The sequence below is a fragment of the Narcine bancroftii genome, chromosome 9, assembly GCF_036971445.1.
Source record: "Narcine bancroftii isolate sNarBan1 chromosome 9, sNarBan1.hap1, whole genome shotgun sequence".
Taxonomy (NCBI): domain Eukaryota; kingdom Metazoa; phylum Chordata; class Chondrichthyes; order Torpediniformes; family Narcinidae; genus Narcine; species Narcine bancroftii.
The window spans coordinates 24,611,356-24,634,239 of record NC_091477.1 but is presented as its reverse complement, the minus strand read 5'-3'; the positions used below and the strand labels follow the sequence as shown (position 1 = coordinate 24,634,239).

At 42.1% G+C, this 22,884-nt stretch overlaps 1 protein-coding gene across 7 annotated transcripts in view; it reads left to right on the top strand.

Moving 5' to 3' along the window:
• LOC138743312 (rho GTPase-activating protein 26-like) overlaps positions 1-22,884 on the top strand; it is a 155,639-nt gene that overhangs the window by 130,295 nt on the left and 2,460 nt on the right. For 6 of the 7 annotated variants that reach the window (XM_069898448.1, XM_069898452.1, XM_069898450.1 and 3 more), the window contains one exon: positions 3,728-5,755. The exons of the other annotated variant lie outside the window; for it this stretch is intronic. In XM_069898448.1, the coding sequence (XP_069754549.1) occupies positions 3,728-3,816 (89 nt within the window). In that variant the 3' untranslated portion in view covers positions 3,817-5,755. Of the gene's footprint in view, positions 1-3,727; positions 5,756-22,884 lie in introns of those variants that run through there. 7 annotated transcript variants of the gene reach the window in all.

Here is a 22,884-nt window from a genome sequence, read left to right as displayed (position 1 = left end):
AATAGATCTAATACATGCTTACTATCAGATTCCAGTTGAGCTTTCTGATGTTGTGAAGACGGCAGAATTTACCCCTTTCGGTATGTTTGATTTTCTACAAATGCCATTTTATCTATGGAATGTGGCTTAGACATTCCAGTGGTTTATTGAACACTTACTCGCTGGCCTGTTTTTTTTTTGTTTGTTGACGATATTCTGGCTGCAAGTGTGGGTGTAGAAGAGCACAAGCGCCACCTTATCTCATTGTTTCAGAGGCTTGATGAGTTTGGCATTGTAATCAATCCCAGTAAATGCATTTTTGGTACTGCTGATCTTTTATTCTTGGGACATAGAGTTACGCAACTTGGTATTTTGCCTGATGAATCGAAAGTGTGAGAGATTTGAGAATTTCCTACACCCGTTACATTTGGCCAGTTCTGACGTTTTATTTTAGGCATGATTACTTTTTAAAATCGCCATATCTTGCTGAATGTTGCTGCATCTCTATTACCCTTTTCTGAATTACTAAAAGGATCTGATAAATCTGTGTCCAAAAGACCATTAACTTTGAAAGCACACATGGCATCATCTCCCAATGATGTGAAGACTGTGTTTCTGAATGCCATGATGCATATACATTAAAAGCCCAAATCCTTGCTCTCTCTTACGACAGATGCATCTGTCAGTGCTGCGTTAGAATGAGTCCGTGGGCAATTGGAATCTCTGATGTCTTTTTTTCAGTAATGCTGTCACCTGCTCAGGCAAAGTATAGTACATTTGGTCAAGAACTCTTGGTCATCTATCTCGCATTTAAACATTTCTGATTTTTACTGGAAGGTTGTCTTTTCACCATTCATACAGAATATCAGCTTCTTGTGAGTACAAGCACACATTTATACTTTCCCAGAGAGATTTGGCACTTGGACTTTGTCTTACAAATTTCATCGGACATCCAAGGAAAAGCATATGCCATGGCCAACATCCTGTCTTGTGTGACATTGATGCCTTGCACAGCACACTAATGCCGATCTCATCCGCTATCGCCAGATCAACTCTGGTCTCCATCTTAAAGATATGACCTTGGATAAATTGGGTTAAAAGTTAGTCTGCGACTTTTCCACAGGAAGGCCAAGGCTTCTTGTGCTGGTGCCTATGAGGCAGGAGATTTTTGAGTCTCTCCACAATCTACCGCATCCTTGTAGAAGAGCACAAATCAAGCTAGGTTACTAAACATTTAATCATGTTAAATGGAAAGTTGGATCATGGGCAAGTACCTGCTTGCCATGCCAGCACTCTAAGTTCTCCAGACACATGAAATCCAGCCTGGGGGATTTTGTTCTGGATTCCACTTTCCAGAATGTGTACTTAGACTTGGTAGGTCCACATCCATCATCTCGGGGATATACTTATCTTCTCGCATGTGGAGACCAGACTACCGGGTGGCAGGAGGCCATTCCTATTACTGACATCTTTGTGGAGATGTTTGCTAGGGCTTTCATGGATTGTTGGATTTCATCTTTCTGTGTTCCAGTCACCATTACAACAGATTAAGGGTCTCCATTTGAGTTGGTGTTATTCCCAGCTCTCACTGATCTTCTGGGCACTACGACTTACCGTCTGCAGGCCAATGGCCTCATTGAGCGTATCCACGGACAACTGAAGGCAGCATTAACATCAGGTTGTGATGCATCTACATGGAGCGAACATCTGCCCGTGGTTCTCCTTGGAGTGTGTACTGCTGTTAAGGCTGATTTTGGATGTTCAATGGCAGAGCTAGTATATGGCACTACATTAATTTTGCCGGGCAAGTTTGGGAATATGAGTCCAAGCTCAATGCTGTATGATACGGCTAGTTACGTTGATTGTCTTTGGGGAAAACATGAGATTACTCCAACCTACTCCTATGCTGCAGGCGTCACCTGCTTTGTATGGGCAGAATTATTTACGATGCTGTATTCGTGTGTTCCTTTGGCATGATGCAGTTCTCAGACCACTTCAGCCCGTTGACGATGGTCTTTTTCAGGTCTTGCGACGCCACCCAAAGACTTTTGTGATTGACAGGAGTGGAAAAGCTGGTACTGTTTCCATCAACAGGTTGAAGCTGGCATATATCGACGGTCCACCTTCCGCGTCGGAGATGGAGTCAGAGGACCAGTCGCACCCTTGCCATTCGGATTGTGCATGGCCTGTTTTGCACTATCATACGAAGTCAAGCTGAAGTGCAACATAAAAGGACAGATCCAATCAGTTGTCTCCTTGCATGGCTCAGGGGCTCAGGGGGGACGGTCATGTACTTACCTTCGACAGGAGTGATTCAAGTGCACATTCCAGATTTTATTCAAAGTTATCTGTATTTATTTTGGTTTGACATTGTAGGATTTGGCTTCACAGGTGTTTGAGAGTACTCGGGTACATTTAATTGCTTCTAAACTTTTGATCTCCTTTCTGGAGTTGCCATTTTTCAACAGGAGGACCAGAGTTGTGCCAATGAAACTCAAAGAAGCCATTATGAGGCTGAAAAACAAGAATAAAACAGTAAAAACATTGCCCAAACCTTAGGATTATCAAAATCAGTGGTTTGGAACATCATTAAGAGCTACTGGTGAGCTCAGTAATCACAAAGAGACTGACTGATAGGTCAAAGAAGACTCCACTGCTGATGACAGAAGAATTCTCATCATAATGAAGAAAAGTCGCACATCAATGATGTGGACACATCAATGACTACTCTCCACAGAAGACTTCATGAATGGAAATACAAAGGCTGCACTGCAAGATGCAAGCCACTAGTTAGCCAGATTACAGTTTGCCAGTAAGTATTTAAAAGAGCCAGTAGAATACTGGACAAAGGTCTTGTGGACAGATGAGACCAAGATTAACCTGTATCAGAGTGATGGAAAGAGCAAAGTTGTGGAGATGTAAAGAAACTGTCCAAGATTCAAAGCATCTCATATGTGAAACGTGGTGAGAGTGTTATAGCCTGGGTATGTGTGGCTGTCACATGAATTCTGAGGTGTATAGAGACATCTTATCTGCTCATATTTGATCAAATGCCTCCAAACTAATTGGATGGGGCTTCATCCTCTAGCAAGACAATAATCCCAAACATACTGCTAAAGCCACAAAGGAGTTTTTCAAATCTTAAAAACTGGAAAATTCTTGAATGGCCAAGTCTGTCACTTGATCTAAATCCAATTGAGCATGCCTTCCATATGCCGAAGAGAAAACTGAGGGGATAAGCACCTGAAGCAAGCAGGAGCTAGAGATGGTTGCAGTAGAGGCCTGGCAGAGAAGGTACTCAGCATCTGGTACTCATCCATCAATCAGAGACTTTAAGCAGTCATTGCATGCAAGGGATAAGCCACAAAGTAGAAAACTTAACTATTTTAATATACATACCATTGCAATGTCCCAAATATTATGGTACCCTGAAATGAGGGGACTATGCATAAAAAGTGCTGTCATTTCTGCATGGTCAAACCAAAATGTACACAAATACCTTTGAATAAAATATGGAATGTTCACTTTAATCACATGTGTACAGTTTAATAACAAATTTGAAATGGTGGGTCACAGGGGCAAATAATGGGGGAAAAAAAAGTGTCTTTGTCCCAAACGTTATGGAGAGCATGGAATACTTGGGTTTAAGTTAGGAAATTTAATTTGGTATAACTGTATTTTCTTTTAATGAAGCTCAGATTAATGAAGAGAACTTCTGCTCTTTGAATAATTGATGTGCATTTTTCAGTCCATTCATCTAGGGAACCTGGTTGGCTTGAAGGAACGCTGGATGGGAAGACTGGACTAATTCCAGAAAATTATGTTGAGTTTCTATAGCCAAAAATGTTGCACATCTTTGCTGAGAATTACATGGTATCCATGGCAATCAATGAAAATATGAACATTTTGGTTTTTGACATTATAGTACAGAAATGCAATGGCAACATTGTGTGAACTGGTGATTACTTTCAACTCAAGCTTTTACTGTCCTGTATGGATATGATACACCATTAATTTATCGAACCCGAGCCTGTAATTATTTCTTAAGGATGCTGTTTTTATTACAAATACTTGTTTTTGAAATTAGAATTTATTTTATCTGTGCTATATAGTAGAATGTATATAATGTAGATGGCTATTCTACATAGCTGTTGCACATATTATATAATATGTAGTATTACGATATGGGGTTTTTAAAATTGGGAAGTGCATTATTTTTGAGTTTACCATTTCTTTCATTGAATGTGTTGAATATGCATTTTGGATGATACCACTGAAATACTGCAGTGTAGCAGTACCAGGAGTTTGTCAATGGTGACATTAATGGCCAAATGTACAATGGGATGAAGATGACATTTCTGTCTATAATCATTATTTTTAAATCTTAATCATTGATATGGGAAGCACTGCTTCAATATTTTTCAAATTAAACATATTTCAAAAATTGTTTACATATAATTGAATGGTTTCTGATTTTAAAAGATATGGATTGTAGGGATAAAATTGTTAACAGAATTAAATAATTTTTTTTACATTTAAAAAAAAATGACAATCAGCCAGGAATTGGAGGATATTTCTAATGGTTTTGCCATTCCACTGTTGATTAAAATACTTTAAGATATTAGTAGCCCACTTCCGCAGTAATTTTACTTCATTTGCTTCAGCGCCCGAATATTCTGACTTCAAAAGGTAAAAACTATACAGAACTGATCAAGTTTAACACAGATTTAATGATTTCCACAAATCAACTTTGAAGCCTGGAATTGAATTTATCAAACACATTCAATATACTTCATAGTAGTACCAAAAGTTTACCCATGAACAGTTGGTAAAAGGCAGAGCCTCCTGCCTTGATTTGACACTATATATGAACAGGAGTAAAGAGGGATGAGCTGTCTGTATATGTTTAAAACAAGCTTCTGCATAATCTATATAGCTTGCAGATTTAACTTTTTTCAGAAGACAACAGATTATCAGATGCTAGTTCAGAGTGAGTTGAAGAGAAACAAGGAATTAAAATTTGAGGGAACACAAAAAGTCTAAAAGCTTATTTGCTTTGAAACAAACAAAATACCTTATCTGATTTAAATAAAGTTTGGATTTTTAAGATTTAAGAATGGCTATTATGTTTTTGGAAATGTCTCTGCTTTTAAACATTTTTGTGGCATTACTTCTAACTTAAATTTGCTAACACCGAAGCTAGTGGATTGTAATAATCAATTGTTCAACTTTGAGGTAATGGTTGAAATGTCTCATTATTATTGACTCATGAATTACAACATGGAAGTTCATCTCTTAACTATTTGTTTTAAAAAATATATTAATTATCTGATGCAAATAAATATTTGTTTTGTATTAAGTGGAAGAGGATTGCATTTTCCTAATTAGGCCAGTAACACAGACTTGTTTGACTTCTGCTCAGTCACTTATTCATTCCTTTTTTAAAGCAACAGTTTGTACAATATAAATACCTTGGTATCTTTAAATGGGGACTATTGAACCACAAGGAGATGTTTTTAGTGATTTTTTTTTAAATCAGAAGATTAAAGAGGGAATTCCGGAGTTCAGGTAATTTAAAATCATAGTTAATCATGGGAGCATACATCATGGAGGATTGTGGGTCTAGGATAGGTTGTTGATTTTAGAATAGATATGTGGTGAAGCAAGGAGGGAGAGGCAAGTGCAAGCTATCACTAAAATTTCCACAACAGTATCAAGGTAAATTAGTTGAACTAATGTGAATTTCAGATTTTAATAAAGCATTACAACTGAAAAATATCCTTGGAAAATTTGTTGCATGCAGTACAAAAGTCCAAACTTTAATTCCACAAATCATTCTACCCCTGGAAAATTAACCTAATGTTTATGGATGGAATTCCTTGATTGCACAGGATCAGCTCTGATCTTGTATGTTGTAGAGTAGGCTCAAATGGTCTGCTGCCCCTTCTATTTCTTAGAACTTCTTCAATTAGAATTAGAGAGCAGGACACCAGCACAGGAACAGGCCCTTCTGGTCTGCCAAACCATATTTTTCTGCCCAGTCCCACTGACTTGCAATTAGTCCATACCTCTGTCATCCATGTACCTGTCCAAATTCTTCTTAAATGTTAAAATTGAACCCACATTCATCACTTTGTGTGAAGAAATTTCCCATCACATTCGCTTTAAACTTTTCCCTTTTCACTCTTTACCCAAGTCTTCTGGCTTGTATCTCACATATCCTCAGTGAAAAAGCCTATCTACATTTATTCTATCTATCCCCCTCATTCTTCTATCCTCCAGGGAATAAAGTCCTAACCTGTTTAACCTTTCCCTGAGGGAAGATGTGCAAGTAATAGAGAAGAAGCAGGTAAGAGCTAAGCAGATGGAGGAAGAATTGAGAGAAAATAATATAATCCTTCTGGGGACAGGATGTGAAGAGATGTAGTTGAGGTAACTGGGTTTGTAGAAAAAGTCTATAGAAAGTTTGTCTCAAAGATGGTGACAGGGAGAATGAGAAAAAGGAGAGTGCTGCCAGAAAAAAAGACCAAGAGAATAAGGGCAGGGTGAAAGTTAGCAGCTAAGTGGAGTATCACTGTATTGGAGGAAGAGTTGAGGGGCCTTGCCTGTGTAGGTTTGTAGCATGGATTGCTCCACGTAGCCAAGAAAAAGGCAGGCAAAGCTGGTACCCTTGTGTACACCCATGGTTGTTCCTGTGAGTTAGCTAAGTGGAGTATCACTGTATTGGAGGAAGAGTTGAGGGACCTTGCCCGTGTAGGTTTGTAGCATAGATTGCTCCACGTAGCCAAGAAAAAGGCAGGCGAAGCTGGTACCCTTGTGTACACCCATGGTTGTTCCTGTGAGTTAGAAAAGTGGATGAGTCAAAGAATTCATTGAGGAAGAGAACAAGTTCTGCCAGGCAGAGGAAGGTGCTGGTGGAAGGTGACTGATTGGATCTGTTGTTAAGAAAGAAATGAAGGGCTTTGATTCTTTCTGTTTGGGAGAAAGAGACGTATAGAGATTGGATGCCCATGGTGAAAATGAGGTGGTCGAGTTCAGTGAAGTTGTTGAAGTCAAGGACGGCATGTGAAATATTGCAGATGGAGATGGGGAGGGAGGGGAGAATGGAGTCGAGGTATGATGATACCAATTCAGTGGGGCACGAGTACATGAAAATAATAGGTCTACCAGGACATTTTGTTTTGAGGACCTTGGGTAAGAGGTAGAACCGGGTAACGTGGAGTTGGAAACAGAGATTAGAGGTTGTGAGAGGGAGATATCAGAAGTGGTGAGGTCAGAGATGGTGGCTTGATGTTTTTTGGTATGGGCCTGCTGAAGGGACACCTGAGAACTATTGTCTGGCCTCTGGGAGGTAGACCACAACAGCACCACATTTGTCTGTGGGTTTGATAGGTTTGGATTAGTGTGGATAGAGTGAAGGACCAAGTAGTCTGAGGGGGTGAGATTATAATGTGAGGAGAGTGGCGAAGTTGAGATGGTTGATGTCTAGACGGCAATTGGAAATATAAGGACCCAGAGGGTCAGAACGAGGTGTTCAAGAGGAGGAAGAAGGGAGAAGTGGTCTTCAGTAGGGGTTGGAGAACCCTGATGGAAGCAGGACCGGAAATGATGGAAAATGAGTTTGGCATTGTGGTATGCACAGAACTCGTTAAGGTGTAGGGATCAAAGTGTTCTGTCTCCAAGAGGGGAGAATCAGAGGCAATTGTAAATTCCAGGTAGGTAAGAGTGGGAGTCATTGGGAGGGTGGAGGAAGGTTGATCTGAGGGAAAGAAGCAGAGAACTGGGGAAGTAAGATGGAAGTGAAGGGTTGTGGGAATGAGGGGGTCAGAAGAAAGGGGGACCTCAAAGGAGAAAATGGGGTGAGTAGAGAGATATGAGGTGATAGGGAAGGGTAAGGAGTGGTGGGGTGGGGGTGGCAGTGGGATTCAACAGTGGAGGCATCTGAGGTTTCAGCCTTGCGGCTGATATGAGTGTGGGAGCTGGAAAAGGACTCAGTGTGGATGCCGGAACAGAAATAGTCAGGACCAGGGTAAGAATTATTATTAGGCCATTATAAATTAAAAGTTATGCTTGGCTTTTTGAGTATGTTTGCTGTGAAACATACTCAGATTTGCTTAGACCTCACCTGATAGCCCAATAAATGAAAAGATGAATTCCTTTAGAACTGCCATCTAATATTCTGAATGATTTGGATCTGTTATTGGTTTATATTCAATGCCAGCGACCTCATTGAACTAATTCTTGAAAGTGGGCATCAGAAAAGAAATACAATAGAGGAGGCAAGGAGCTTTGAGTTCAGTCTGAACGCTGTTGCTTCACTGGCAATTGTCAAGATAATTGTTGCTGCCCACATCCTTTACCACAAATGGAACATTAAACAGCATCATATATTTGAACACAGAAGGAAGGTTAAACAATATTAGCGCAAGGTCATGCATTAACATTTGGACCCACATCGCGCTGCTGCATGGAATAGCCCAACATGTCCATACTTATCAAGGTGGCATATTATTATAGTTCCATTTTCCAGCATTGGCCTATGTTCTTCTAATCCTTTCTATCCATATATCTGTATGGACGCAATTTCAACATTAAAATTGTGCTTGCTTCTATAGCTTCATCTGGCAACTCGTTCCAGACATGGACTACTCTTTGCGTGAAAAAGTTGTCCCTCCGGTCTCTCTCATACTAACTTAAACCTATGCCCTCCAGTTTTAACATTATCTACCCTGGCAAAAAAGACTAAGTATTGACTTTATCCATGCCACTCATTATTATAAAGTACAAGTACACACATGTATACACAGACATATGTGCACATGTAAATCTTCACTGCATCCTTTCCAATTTAGGGTCATAGTTCCAGCACATCTGCATACAATACTCCCAAGTGTAGTATCACCAAGGATTTGTACAATTCCCTGACCCATGTCACCCTGTCCATCAGAGTCACCACATTCAGGGAATAATGCGTCTACTCATGGTCTGTCTCTTCTACAATACTCCCTCCAAATGGGCAGATGCTGCACCTCACATCTACATCATATTAGAAGTTTCTTCCTTATTGTCCACTAAATCACAAATTTTGGGGTCATCTACAAATTTATATCTACATTGGTTTTTTATATATATATATATATATATATATATATATATATATAAATAAAATTAACAATTTAGATGACAAATAAAAGTGGATCCAGCACTGATCCTTCTGGAACACCACTGGTCACTGTCCACCAATTAGAAAAGTAACCTGCCACTACAAACCTCTGGCTCCTTCAAAACAAGCCAGTTTTTAATCCATTGGTCACCACCTTGGATACCAGGTGATCCAACCTTCCAGACTTGCCTATTGTGCAGTATTTTGCCAAGGGACTTGGCAAAGTTCCCACACACAAAACCATACTGACAAATATTTGAGAAATTATTTTAAAAATACAACTCGATTAACCAAGATAGGAAATCTTTTACATTTTTCAACTCTCCAGGTCTGGTGTTGAATTTTTCAATCTATGATCTCTTTGCCTATTTACTGGACAGTACAGTAAAGGTCTCAATCACTCCTTCCTTCACATATTGTTTCCTATCATAAAACATACTCTTGCCTGCAGGCTGAAATGCAAAAGCAGAAATCCTATTTCCTCATAATTGTTAAATAGCAGGGAAATTTCCACTTGCCACACAGTTCTGCATTTTATACGTCTTTCGTAGCAACTATCTTCCTATATAGTCTGTAGAGCCCAGAATTCCATTGTTTATGATTTTGGTACATGATCAACATGATGCTTAAGAGATTTTATTACTTGAAATGTTTCTTAAAGCATATGGTCAATAGAGTTTCAGGTCAATTCCTCGACCCTACATCTACTTGGAGCAATTCAAAACTGACTGTCTTCTCAAAACGCAGAAAGAGACAGGCTGCAACCACAGAAACATTAAAGGAATGCAAAACAAACTGCAGGCTGCTAGACTGGCAGCTCTGGCTGTACAAGTGATTTTAACTCATCTTTTTCTCCTTCCAATGCTTGGTGCTTCCTGTAGCTGGTCAGCTTGTTGAAACAGAGAAGCCCATTTTGCCATTAGTTCTCCATGAAACAGTGGCGAAAGTTGTACTTACCCTTTTGCTCCTCTTCCAATAAATTTCTCCCTCCTTCCAATGTTTTGTGATTCCAACATCAAACATATTCTCATTAGCAGGCAGAAATATAAGAAAGCAGAAACTCTCCTTTGATAGGCCTTGTTTGTACTGGAGATTGCTCTTAACAAGGAAGACACTGCATAGGTTTGGAGGAATGACAAATTTCAAACTCATTTTTCTTGAGGCATCATCGCTAAACACTTGCAAATGCCACCATTATTCTACATCACCTTTTAATTTTGTCCCTCTACCCATCCTTCACACACAAACTCACCTTATATCTGGGTTATCAATAATGAATCCACTCACCACTCAAACAGTATTCCAGTCCTTGTTTATTTTCTCACTTCTCAAATGAATTTACTGATCAAGCTACATTTTCACCACTCCCCATCTCACTTTTGCTTGGTTATTACTTCAAGTTCAAATTTATTGTCAGAGTACATACATCACATACAACCCTGAGATTTTTTTTTCCTGTGTGCCAGGCAGAATTTCTACTTATTGTTAGTGGTAAACTGTATTCAAGAAAAAGATATGTATACAAAAGAGAGAAATATAAACAAAGAAATGTAAGCAAATGTAAAATAAATAATTGCAAATGAGCCTCTAACTGAGTATTGTTTAGGAATCTGATGATGGAGGGGTAGCAGCTATTTCTGAACCTAGTGGTGTGAGTCTTGTGGCACTTTGATCTCTTTTATGACGACAACAGTGAGAACGTGTCCAGGGTGATGTGGATGCTTGATAATTTCTGTTGCACTCCCTCAGCAACGTTCCATGTAGATTTCCTGATGGTGGGGAAAGTTTTGCCTGTGTGTACTGGGCTGAGTCCATTACCTTTTGCAGGGCTTTCATCTCAGGTGGATTGGTCCCTCCATACCAGGCCATAATGCAGCTGGTCAGCACCCTTTCCACCAAACATCTGTAGAAATTTGCCAGGGTTTCTGATGTCATACCAAACCTTCACAAACCTTCACAAACTCTTGAGGAAGTAGAGATGCTGACATGCTTTCTACTGTGCTGGGTTCAGGAAAGGTCCTCAAAGATAGCAACTCCCAGATATTTATTATGCTCACCTTCTCCACTTCTGATTCCGCCAATGATCACTGGATCGTACACCTCTGGCCTTTCCTTCCTAAAGTCCACAATCAGCTCCTTGATTTTGGCAATATTGAATGCAAGGTTGTTATTAGTACATCATTCAGCCAAATTTTCATCTCCCTCCTGTATTCATCACCCCCTTTTATACAGCCATCTACTGGTGTCATCAGCAAATTTGTAAATGGGAGGGGAGGCAGCAGAACGAATAAGGTGCATTAGTGAGTTAGAGGGGGGAAGAGACCCACTTGTCTATGGGGGTGGGGGGGGTACTAGCAAGGACCAACCTGTCTACGGGATGGGGCATGGGTGCTAGCATGGACAAACCTGTCCTGTGGGGGGGGGGGGGTAAGGGTGCTAGCAAAGACCTAGCTGTTGGGCAGGGGAGGGGGGTGCTAGCAAGGACCTCGCTGTCGGGTGGGGGGTATTAGAACGGACCAACGTCGACTGGGACCTACCTACCTGCCTGTCATTAAAACCACCCACACCTCCGACGTGGGCAAATCTGATGCTTGACACATGCTAGTGGCGTGGCTGGTGGATCAACCTAGATGTTACTGACGTGGGAGGGAGTGATGCAGGTCTGACAGCCAGGGTGGCCTTGAATGTATTGAGGGTAGGGGGACAACACCTTGCTTGGGGGGCAATCCCCATGGATACCCTCCTTGGCACCAATCCTGTTACCAAGCTACAGTTATAGGTGTAAAGCAGGGGCTAAGTACACCGCCTTGTAGTGCTCTGGTTCCAATGAAGATTATGGAGGAGATGTTGCCAGAGGGAAAATTTCGTGCAAAGCTTGTTTCAGGCTCTCTGCTGGGCTACGAGATGCAAGCTTTATTTTGCAGTCAAATCTAGGCTTTTGTAACTTTCCTGCATCCAGACTGTTAACTCTAGATTCATCCTGGGAAAATGATGACCATGGCCATGTGGGGACAAACCACTTTGAAAATAAAGTTCCTTTCATTAAGGATAATGGCAAGTGTAATCCAAATAATTTAATTTTGGATTATTTGTTCATTGTTTCCTCCCCTGTACTGTAATTCAATGGAACAATGTACTTGAAACTCTGAATCTTAAGCAATAGTACTCAGTGACTCAGAGCCAAATGGGTTCATAGGAAATGGAAATTCACAGAAAGCCAAGATCCGAGATGCATTCAACAATTTTATCAACATCCCTTAGAATGAAAAACCGTTTGAATCAATAGTTTTGTTGGTTTCTCCACCACCTGATTTAAATTTCCAATCCAAAATGGATGCTTTGTAATTCAAGATCTGGGGCATCATTTCACATGATACTTCACGAGGAGCAGTCTCCACTGCTTACTGACTCGGAGATCTTCCTCTACCATTACAACCCATAGTCCCTTCCCGGACAAGTTGGCTTGTTTTATTGATCAGATTAATGATGAGGTGCCCATTATTTGTTAAGTTATAAGTGGGCTCTTCCCAATTCCATTGTTTTCACAATCACTACTGCCGAATGCACTTCCGTCCTGGACTGTTTGCACAAAGTATACTTTTCCTCTACTGGAGTGTCCGAACATTATGGTAGGGGACTGCTTAGATCTATTATAACAAGGCTGGTACCATTCCTGGAAGGTGGTGAGATGGCACCCTGCTGAAACCATTGGTGTACCTCTGGGGTGTTTGAAGTGTCACCAGAATTACTTCGACATATTAGCCATTCCGTAGTATCAGATAGGCCACTGAGTGCAGTGGGACCCTACCTTCCATATGGACTGGAACTCAGATGTACATGTCCAACAGCAACTGAAGTTTGATCTTTTAGCATAGAAATAACTCACACAGAGGAATACATTCTTTGGGATATCCTTTTTTATTTGGTTTGGTGTTGATCTCTGGGCAAGCTGGGGTGCCATGTCATTTTCCATATACAAATACATTCTCCTAATTGAGGCATGTTGGTCATGAACATCACAAGCAACAACCTTTCTTCCCACATTTTCTTTCTTCTTTCTTTGGCTTGGCTTCGCGGACGAAGATTTATGGAGGGGGTAAATGTCCATGTCACCTGCAGGCTCATTTGTGGCTGACAAGTCCGATGCGGGACAGGCAGACACGGTTGCGGTGGTTGCAGGGGAAAATTGGTGGGTTGGGGTTGGGTGTTGGGTTTTTCCTCCTTTGTCTTTTGTCAGTGAGGTGGGCTCTGCGGTCTTCTTCAAGTAAATGACCAAATACAATATAGGTGTAGATGAACAACTAACATTGCAATTATGAGTTGCAGGACCTTTACGTCTATTGATTTAGTTGTGGCATGAATCCAATCAAGTTTCTCCTTCATTTTCACAGCTGTCTGAGATGTTAACAACACCAGGTAGGGTCCATTCCACCCGGTAGAGGGGGGAAAATCTCAAGTAATGTCTTTCTCGTGAATCACGTCTCTGGGTTTAAAATGATGCACATTTCCTTCTGTCAGCTATCCCGAACTCTGTAGCACACTTGCTGGGCTGTTTCACACATAGCTTGGGCAGAACTTGGGATATCCTCATCTGTCCAAATTAGGGCTGCCTTTTTTCAGGGTAATGGGATGTTTAGTTCAGGGTGCAAAGTCAATATCGTCAGGGCGCTCAACTCTTGCACATGTGCCAATATGCGAACCCACTGTGCATGTGCCAACTAAACTCCAGTACGCAAGTCCACTGCATATGCACCAACAGAAGTCTCAAGCATACGTGCAGGAATCAAGATGGCTATGCCTAGCCTGTGGACCCCGGAACACCAACTAACAAGGTAAGTATACACATTTTAGATCTTACATGACTAGTATCCCTGTTATAGTTTGTCAAATTCAACAAAAATCTAAGATGAAAAAAAGATCTGATTAAAATGTTTGCTTTAAGACTTCAGTACTGCATGCATGTGGGCAACATTCTGGCTTGCATCCATTCAGTCCCATTTATGGTCATAAGTCAGGGACTACCTGCATTGCGGTGTGTAGCGGAAAGAGAATGGCATCAAGGTTGTGAACTAAGTGGGCATGTCTGAAGTAGTAGCCCAATGAGGTGACATCCACAATTTTTTCATAATTGTCCAAAGTTGTGGACTACCCCAAATGCATAACACATTCAAAAGCCAAGAATTCCAGCCCCCAGAGAAAATAAATTTCTAAGCACCTCAATTTTAGATGACCAAACATCTTAACATCTATCTGTCCAGACCCTTTAGAATCCTACATGTTTGAATTCACCCAATTCTTCTATAGCTGAAACTTCATTGCCTCATTAGGACACACTCTCATACCAGGAATTAGCCTGGTTTGTCTTTGGATTGTCGCCAATGCTATTACCTGTATTGCATGTGCATTATATGTGTATTTTACAAACCAGACACCCCCCACATGTTATATGCATGTGTGCAGTATACGAGAATATTTTTACAAATTGAAAGAACACACACACACACACACACACAATTAATTGCGGGTGTGGGAAAGTTGAACCAGCAATTTATAGAGGGTGTGGAAATATATTAGCAGCATTGACAAAACACACACAATTTATAGCGGCCATGGGAAAGACGCATCAGCAATTTATAGCAATCGTTCAATACAATAGCGGCAATGAAAGAACATGCACAATTTATAGTGGGCATGGGAAATTTTGATTTTGGGAATATCTTTTTGTAATGAATCCCTTGGTTTCCCTATAAACAGGACTTTCTGGCTAAGACACTGCACCTTATCAATGTTAATTGCCCAGACCCGTCCCTGAGGGAGGAGGTTAACATTTCAGGGGCCTCTGATTTGAGACATTGGAATTAAATAAAATCTTGCTTAACTTTGAAGCAGTCTATTTAATTGATTCCTCTCTGAAAAGATTGTTAATGTGTTGCAGCAGGATATCATCTACATAATGGGCAATTAACACCTCTGGGGAAGTTTATTTGGTGTTAATTGTGGGAGATTACCCGTGGCTGATGCTGGGTGGTATGTGCTTTATCTCAAATGCAAATTGATTTTGACTGTCGGTATACTACACCCTTGCAGAATATGCGTGTGTGTTATACAAAAATATCTTTACACAATTTATGATTTTCTGTGTGTTATGTGCATGCATGAGTTATGAGTGAAAATATGGTATATCTTTTTTTAGGGAAAAGGGATCAAAACTGTATACACTATTCCAGAAGTGGCCACACACCATCTACAACTAAGAACATAACATAATTAAGAACTGGAGTGGGCAATCCAGCCTGCTCCTCCATTCAATGAGATCATGGCTGATTATAGACTCATCTCCACCTATCTGCCCTTGCCTATATCCCTTAGTTCTTTTTCTATACAAAAATATATCCAACCTTGTCTTAAATATATTTACTAAGATAGCCTCCATTACTTCAATTGGCAGCAAATTCTACAGATTCACCACCCTCTGGGAAAAGCATATCCTCCTCAACACTGTCCTAAATTGATCACCCTGAATTTTGAGGCTATGTTTCCTAGTTCTGGTCTCCCCTACCAATGGAAACAACTTACATACCTCTATCTTATTTATGCCTTTCATAATTTTATACATTTCTACGATCTCCTCTCATTCTTTTAAATTCCAGTGTACAATCCCAGATGACTCAATTTCTCCTCATAGGCTAACCCCTTAATCTCTGGAAGCAAGGTGGTGAACCTGCTCTACATCACCTCCAAAGCCTGTACATCCTTTTTCAAATAAGACCAGAGCTGGATGCAGGCCTCTAGATGCAGCCTCACCAGTACAGCTGCAGCATAACTTCCCTGTTCTTAAATTCCATACCTCTAGAAATGAAGGCCAACATTCCATTTGCCTTCTTGATAGCCTGCTGCACCTGCAAACCAACCGTTTGTGATTCATGCAGAAACCCTCCCAAGTCCTTGCATGCTGCAATTGCTTTCCATTTAAATAGTATTTTGATTTTCCATTTTTCCTTCCAGTGGATAACTTCACATTTGCTAACATTGTACTCCATCTGCCCGACTCCTGCCCACTCACTTAATCTATCAATATCTCTCTGCAGACTCTCTGTATTCTTTGCACAATTTGCTTTTCCAGTCAATTTAGTGTCATCAGCAAACTTAGATACACCACACTCTGTTCCCTCTTCCAGATCACTTAGTATATCATGAACAGTTGCCAGCTCAGCACTAACCCATGCAGCACCCCACTCACCACTGACTGCAAACCAGCCAGCAACAAACCCTGTACCCCAACTCTCTGCTTTCTATTGGTTAACCAGTCCTCTATCCCTGCTACTACATCACCCCCAACCTTATCTTCTGTACGTCTTTTACGCGGCACCTTATTGAACACCTTCTGGAAATCTAGGTAAACAACATGCATCTGCTCCCCTCTATCTACTGCAGTCATTACATTCTCAAAGATTTTTTCTGAATCCATGCCGCATCTGCTTGAAGGATTCATTTTGCTACAGATGCCTTGCTATTTTTCCTTAAATGCTTCAAGCATTTTTCAGATGTTAAACTAACTGGCCTATAGTTCCCCGCATTTTGCCTACATCCTTTCTTGATAATGGCACGATATTCACCATCTTCCAGTCCACCAGGATGTGCCCAGAGTCCAGAGAATTTTGGTAAATTATCACCAAAGCCTCGACTAACTCTTCTGCCATTTCTGTACCCTGGGATGCATTCTATCAGGACCAGAGGACTTATCTATTTTTAGACCTTCAAGTTTTCTGAGTACGACCTCTTTAGTGATAACTATTGCATCCAGGTCTTCACCTCCTATCACATCCATAACATCTGTCTCTGACATGTTGTCCACCATGAAGACTGACACGAAACAATCATTCCAAGCCTCAGCCATTTCCTCATTTCCCAATATCAATTCCCCTTTCTCACTTCCAAGGGACCAACCTTCATTTTAGCCATCCTTCTGCACTTCATATAAAAACTTTTACTTTCCACTTTTATATTTTGTGCTAATTTTTTCTCAAGGTTTACCTTGCTTCTCCATATTGCTCGCTCTGTGGTTCTTTGTTGCTTCTTAAAGTTTTCCAAATCTTCTAGTTTCTCATTGCTCTTGGCAACTTTGCATTTAGTTTGATGCCTTCCTTGATTTCCTTAGTTACCCACGGTTGGCTGTCCTTACCCTTGTTGTTATTGCTTTTAACTGGAATATACTTTTGTTGAGCACCCTAAAAAATCTATATAACCATATAACTGTTTACAGTGTGGAAACAGGCCATGTTGGCCCTTCAAGTCCACGCCGGTTCACTTGAACAATGCAACAGATTCATTTCTTCCTGTAAAGTGGAAAATCTTAATGAAGTTAATTCTCAGAAATTGTTAGTTCAAGATACTTTTGAAAGTCTTCCACTGTTCCTCAACTGTCCATCCATATAGCCTACGTTCCCCATATACCCTGACCAATTCCTCCCTCATGGTAATTGACAGCGTGACTCGGGCGGGAGGTGAGGGGAGGGGGGTTGTGAGAGAGGACATCACAAATTGGGTGAGCCGGTGGGCAGAGAGATGGCAGTGTGACTCAGGAGGGTGAGGGAAGGGGGTCGTGAGAGATGACATCACGAATCAGGCAAGCCGATGGGTGGAGAGACGGCAGCGCGACTCAGATGGTCACATAAAATGCGTATTTTGCTGTTGCTCTAATTTGTATCCATGATGTTTTCTCCTGGAATGAAGAGAAAATGTGGTGTTTACGATGCATCGTGTAAGCTGAAAGTGATCAAGTACAACTGTGCAGCCTCCAGAGAATTCGGCATTGCTGAGAGTAATGTCAGGCTTTGGAGGAAGCAGAAATCAGATAGTCCAGTTGCCCAAGACCAAACGTGCTCCTAGGGGGAAACTGGCTCTGTATCCATATCTGGAGAAGGCACTGGTTGACTGGGTAGAAAGGTGGAGAAAGGATGGCTACATTGTCACCTGTTTCCATATTCAGCTTCAAGCTAGGAAACTGCAGAAAGATAGCAAATATGGAGTGAGTGGCACATTCAAGGTGTCATATGGTTGGTGTCAGAGGTTTATGAAGAGGCACTCCCTGGCCACACAACAGAGAGCCAAGATATCACAGAAGCCTCCCAGTGACTTAGATGACAAGATCATTAGTTTTCACTATTTTGTGATTAAGTTAAGGATGGAACATGACTTTGATATGAATAATATTGGTAAATTGGATGAAATTTCCTTGTGTTTTGATATACCTGGTAACAGAACTATTGACAAAGTGGGTAGTAAGATGGTTTATGTAAGGACAACAGGTCATGAAAGGACCCATTTCACCATAGTTTTGTCCAAGTTCCAGCCAATGGTGATCTTTAAGCGTAAGACCATTGCAAAAGGAGAAAAGTTCCCACCAGGCGTTCTTGTACACTATCATCCCAAATGGTGGATGGATAAAGAGGGCATCAAACTGTGGTTGGAGAAGGTGTGGAATAGAAGAGCTGGAACTCTTTGAAAGAAACCATCAATGTTAGCGTGGGACCAGTTTCAATCCCATCAAGCGGTAAAAAAGCAGCTCAAGCGATTCAAGACACACCAAACTGTTATTTCTGGTGGGTTGACAAATGTACCGCAACCCCTTGATATGCTTAATAAGCCATTTAAAGACCATGTTAGAAAAGATTGGATTTCCTGGATGGCCTCAGACTAAGTGGAGAAAACAGCAGGGGAAATCTCAAGAAACCAGGCCTATTCACTGTTGTTTCATGGGTGAAGCAGGCCTGGGATTCACTTCCAAATAATATGGTCTCTCTGAGTTTTTTTAGAGACAGGAATCAGCAATAAAATGGATGGGACTGAAGATGATGTTTTATGGGATGAACATGAATCTAAAGATGAAATAACAGACACAACAGGCTGGCACACAGATGAGAAGGTCAACAGAGAAGAATGGGATGTGCTTTTTGGAGCATCTGATGACGAGGAGTCTGATTTTGAAGGATTTTAAAATAATGGTTTTCTTTTTATTTACATATATATTTTGAACAATAAATTGATTACGTTAATAATAATGATTTTATAATTTCATTCAGCACAACACCACTTCCACAACCTGTCAAAGTGGCACTTTCATGATGATTTTGGGCCAATAAAAAAGGGGAGGGGGGGCGGGGGTTTGCATTATATACGGGTTGCATTATACACGAATATTTACGTTAACTAGAAAATTGCTGCAGGACCAGATCCAAGATGCATGTTCCCTTGTAGGTTCAGTAACATGCTGTTCAAGAAAGACATTTAATGCATTCTATGAAATCCTCCTCTAGGTTGCCTAGACCAACCTGATTTACCCAGTGTATGTTAAAGTGCCCCACGATAACTGATGTTCCATTCTTACACGCCTCTGATATTTCTTGGTTTATTGCCTGTGCCACCATAATGTTATTACTGGGTGGTCTATGGACAACTCCCACCAGTGATTTTTTTCCTTTTACTATTCCTGATCTCTACCCAGATAGACTCAACATTTTGCTCCTTTGATCTTACATCATCTCTATACTATTGAATTGGAAAGAGGTTAATCCTCCCACTGTTTTCCAATGGTTTACCCAAACTATACTATGTTTAAATTTAGAGAAAATTAGAAACTCTGTCTACGAATTCCCTTCTAAGTTTGAGTTAACCTGGCGACCATTTATTCAATATTTTCATTTGTGGTGAGTTGATCTGGCTCTGTTTTCTTTCTATGATTATGTATGATAATTGGGCTGTAAGATGAGATCGGAGTGATCGGCGTGGTTTAGCTATATCTGTAAGTTTTTTTTTAATTCAGATGTTTTTTCTTTTTTTTTCTCTTTTTTCATATATTGTTATTAATTATATCTTTTTTTTAGAGATAGTTCACACCCTAAACTGATCTAAAAAAATTTTTTTATGATATATTTTTATTCTGTAATATTATTGTTTAATATCTCTGTATTAATTCATTACTTACTATGTAATGCCACTCTGATATAAAACCTACGACCCAAGGACCTCGCTGCCACGTCCCAGCTTGCTTGGCCACGGCACACGAACCATGGGTGTAAAGGGTGGGGCCAGTACTGCACGCACTGCACTCCACCTAAAAGCTCCTTTGCGCAGGCCCGAGGACAGGTCCACGTCCTCCCCCTCCACGTCCTCCCCCTCCACGTCCTCCCCCTCCACGTCCTCCCCCTCCACGTCCTCCCCCTCCACGTCCTCCCCCTCCACGTCCTCCCCCTCCACGTCCTCCCCCTCCACGTCCTCCCCCTCCACGTCCTCCCCCTCCACGTCCTCCCCCTCCACGTCCTCCCCCTCAAAAGATGCTCACAAACTCAAGCTAGCATGCTGGAACATCAGAACCATGCTAGACAAGGCTGACAGCCACCGACCTGAACGTCGGTCTGCCCTCATTGCACATGAACTCCTCAGACTTGACATCGACATAGCCGCTCTCAGTGAAGTCCGCCTGGCAGATGTAGGCAGCCTCCAAGAACACGGCGCGGGCTACACACTCTACTGGTCTGGCAAGCCTTCGGATGAACGACGCCTATCTGGTGTAGGCTTCATGGTCAAGAGCTTCATTGCCTCCAAACTCGAAAACCTTCCGACAGGCCTCTCGGACCGAATCATGTCCATGCGACTCCCACTTCAAAACAAGCGTCACATCACCCTCATCAGTGTCTATGCTCCAACCCTCCAGGCGGAACCAGCAGAAAAGAACAAGTTCTACACCGACCTGCGCAACCTCATCCAACGTACCCCTACAGCCGACAAGGTTGTCATCCTGGGCGACTTCAACGCTCGTGTCGGCAAAGACTCAGAAACCTGGCCAGGAATCCTGGGCAAGCATGGCGTCGGCAAGTGCAACGACAATGGGCGCCTCCTGTTGGAGCTCTGCGCAGAACAGCGACTTGTCATTACAAACACCCTTTTTCAGCAGAGGGACAGCCTTAAGACCACCTGGATGCATCCCCGATCCAAACACTGGCACCTCCTGGACTACATCCTGGTGCGAGAAAGTGACAAACAAGATGTGCTCCACACCAGGGTCATGCCTAGCGCGGAATGCCACACTGACCACCGGCTGGTTCGCTGCAAGCTCAACCTTCACTTCAAGCCAAAGCCCAGGAACAATAAAACCCCCAGAAAGAGGTTCAATGTTGGAAACCTGCAGTCAGACGAAGCGAGAGGAAACTTCCAGGCAAACCTCAAAGCAAAGCTCGACGTTGCAACCCGCCTCACGGACCCGTCCCCTGAAACCCTCTGGGATCAGTTGAAGACTACCATACTGCAATCCACTGAAGAGGTACTGGGCTTCTCCTCCAGGAAAAACAAGGACCGGTTTGACGAAAACAGCCAGGAAATCCAGGAGCTGCTGGCAAAGAAGCGAGCTGCCCACCAGGCTCACCTTACAAAGCCGTCCTGTCCAGAGAAGAAACAAGCCTTCCGTCGCGCATGCAGCCATCTTCAGCGCAAACTCCGGGAGATCCAAAATGAGTGGTGGACTAGCCTCGCCAAACGAACCCAGCTCAGCGCGGACATTGGCGACTTCAGTGGTTTCTACGAGGCTCTAAAGGCTGTGTACGGCCCCTCACCCCAAGTCCAAAGCCCGCTGCGCAGCTCAGACGGCAAAGTCCTCCTCAGCGACAAGATCTCCATCCTCAACCGATGGTCAGAACACTTCCAATCTCTTTTCAGTGCCAACCGCTCAGTCCAAGATTCCGCCCTGCTCCAGCTCCCTCAACAGCCCCTAAGGATAGAGCTGGATGAGGTTCCCACCCTGGATGAGACATATAAGGCAATTGAACAACTGAAAAGTGGCAAAGCAGCAGGTATGGATGGAATCCCCCCCAGAAGTCTGGAAGGCTGGCGGCAAAACTCTGCATGCCAAACTGCATGAGTTTTTAAAGCTTTGTTGGGACCAAGGTAAACTGCCTCAGGATCTTCGTGATGCCACCATCATCACCCTGTACAAAAACAAAGGCGAGAAATCAGACTGCTCAAACTACAGGGGAATCACGTTGCTCTCCATTGCAGGCAAAATCTTCGCTAGGATTCTACTAAATAGAATAATACCTAGTGTCGCCGAGAATATTCTCCCAGAATCACAGTGCGGCTTTCGCGCAAACAGAGGAACCACTGACATGGTCTTTGCCCTCAGACAGCTCCAAGAAAAGTGCAGAGAACAAAACAAAGGACTCTACATCACCTTTGTTGACCTCACCAAAGCCTTCGACACCGTGAGCAGGAAAGGGCTTTGGCAAATACTAGAGCGCATCGGATGTCCCCCAAAGTTCCTCAACATGATTATCCAACTGCACGAAAACCAACAAGGTCGGGTCAGATACAGAAATGAGCTCTCTGAACCCTTCTCCATTAACAATGGCGTGAAGCAAGGCTGTGTTCTCGCACCAACCCTCTTTTCAATCTTCTTCAGCATGATGCTGAACCAAGCCATGAAAGACCCCAACAATGAAGACGCTGTTTACATCCGGTACCGCACGGATGGCAGTCTCTTCAATCTGAGGCGCCTGCAAGCTCACACCAAGACACAAGAGAAACTTGTCCGTGAACTACTCTTTGCAGATGATGCCGCTTTAGTTGCCCATTCAGAGCCAGCTCTTCAGCGCTTGACGTCCTGCTTTGCGGAAACTGCCAAAATGTTTGGCCTGGAAGTCAGCCTGAAGAAAACTGAGGTCCTCCATCAGCCAGCTCCCCACCATGACTAC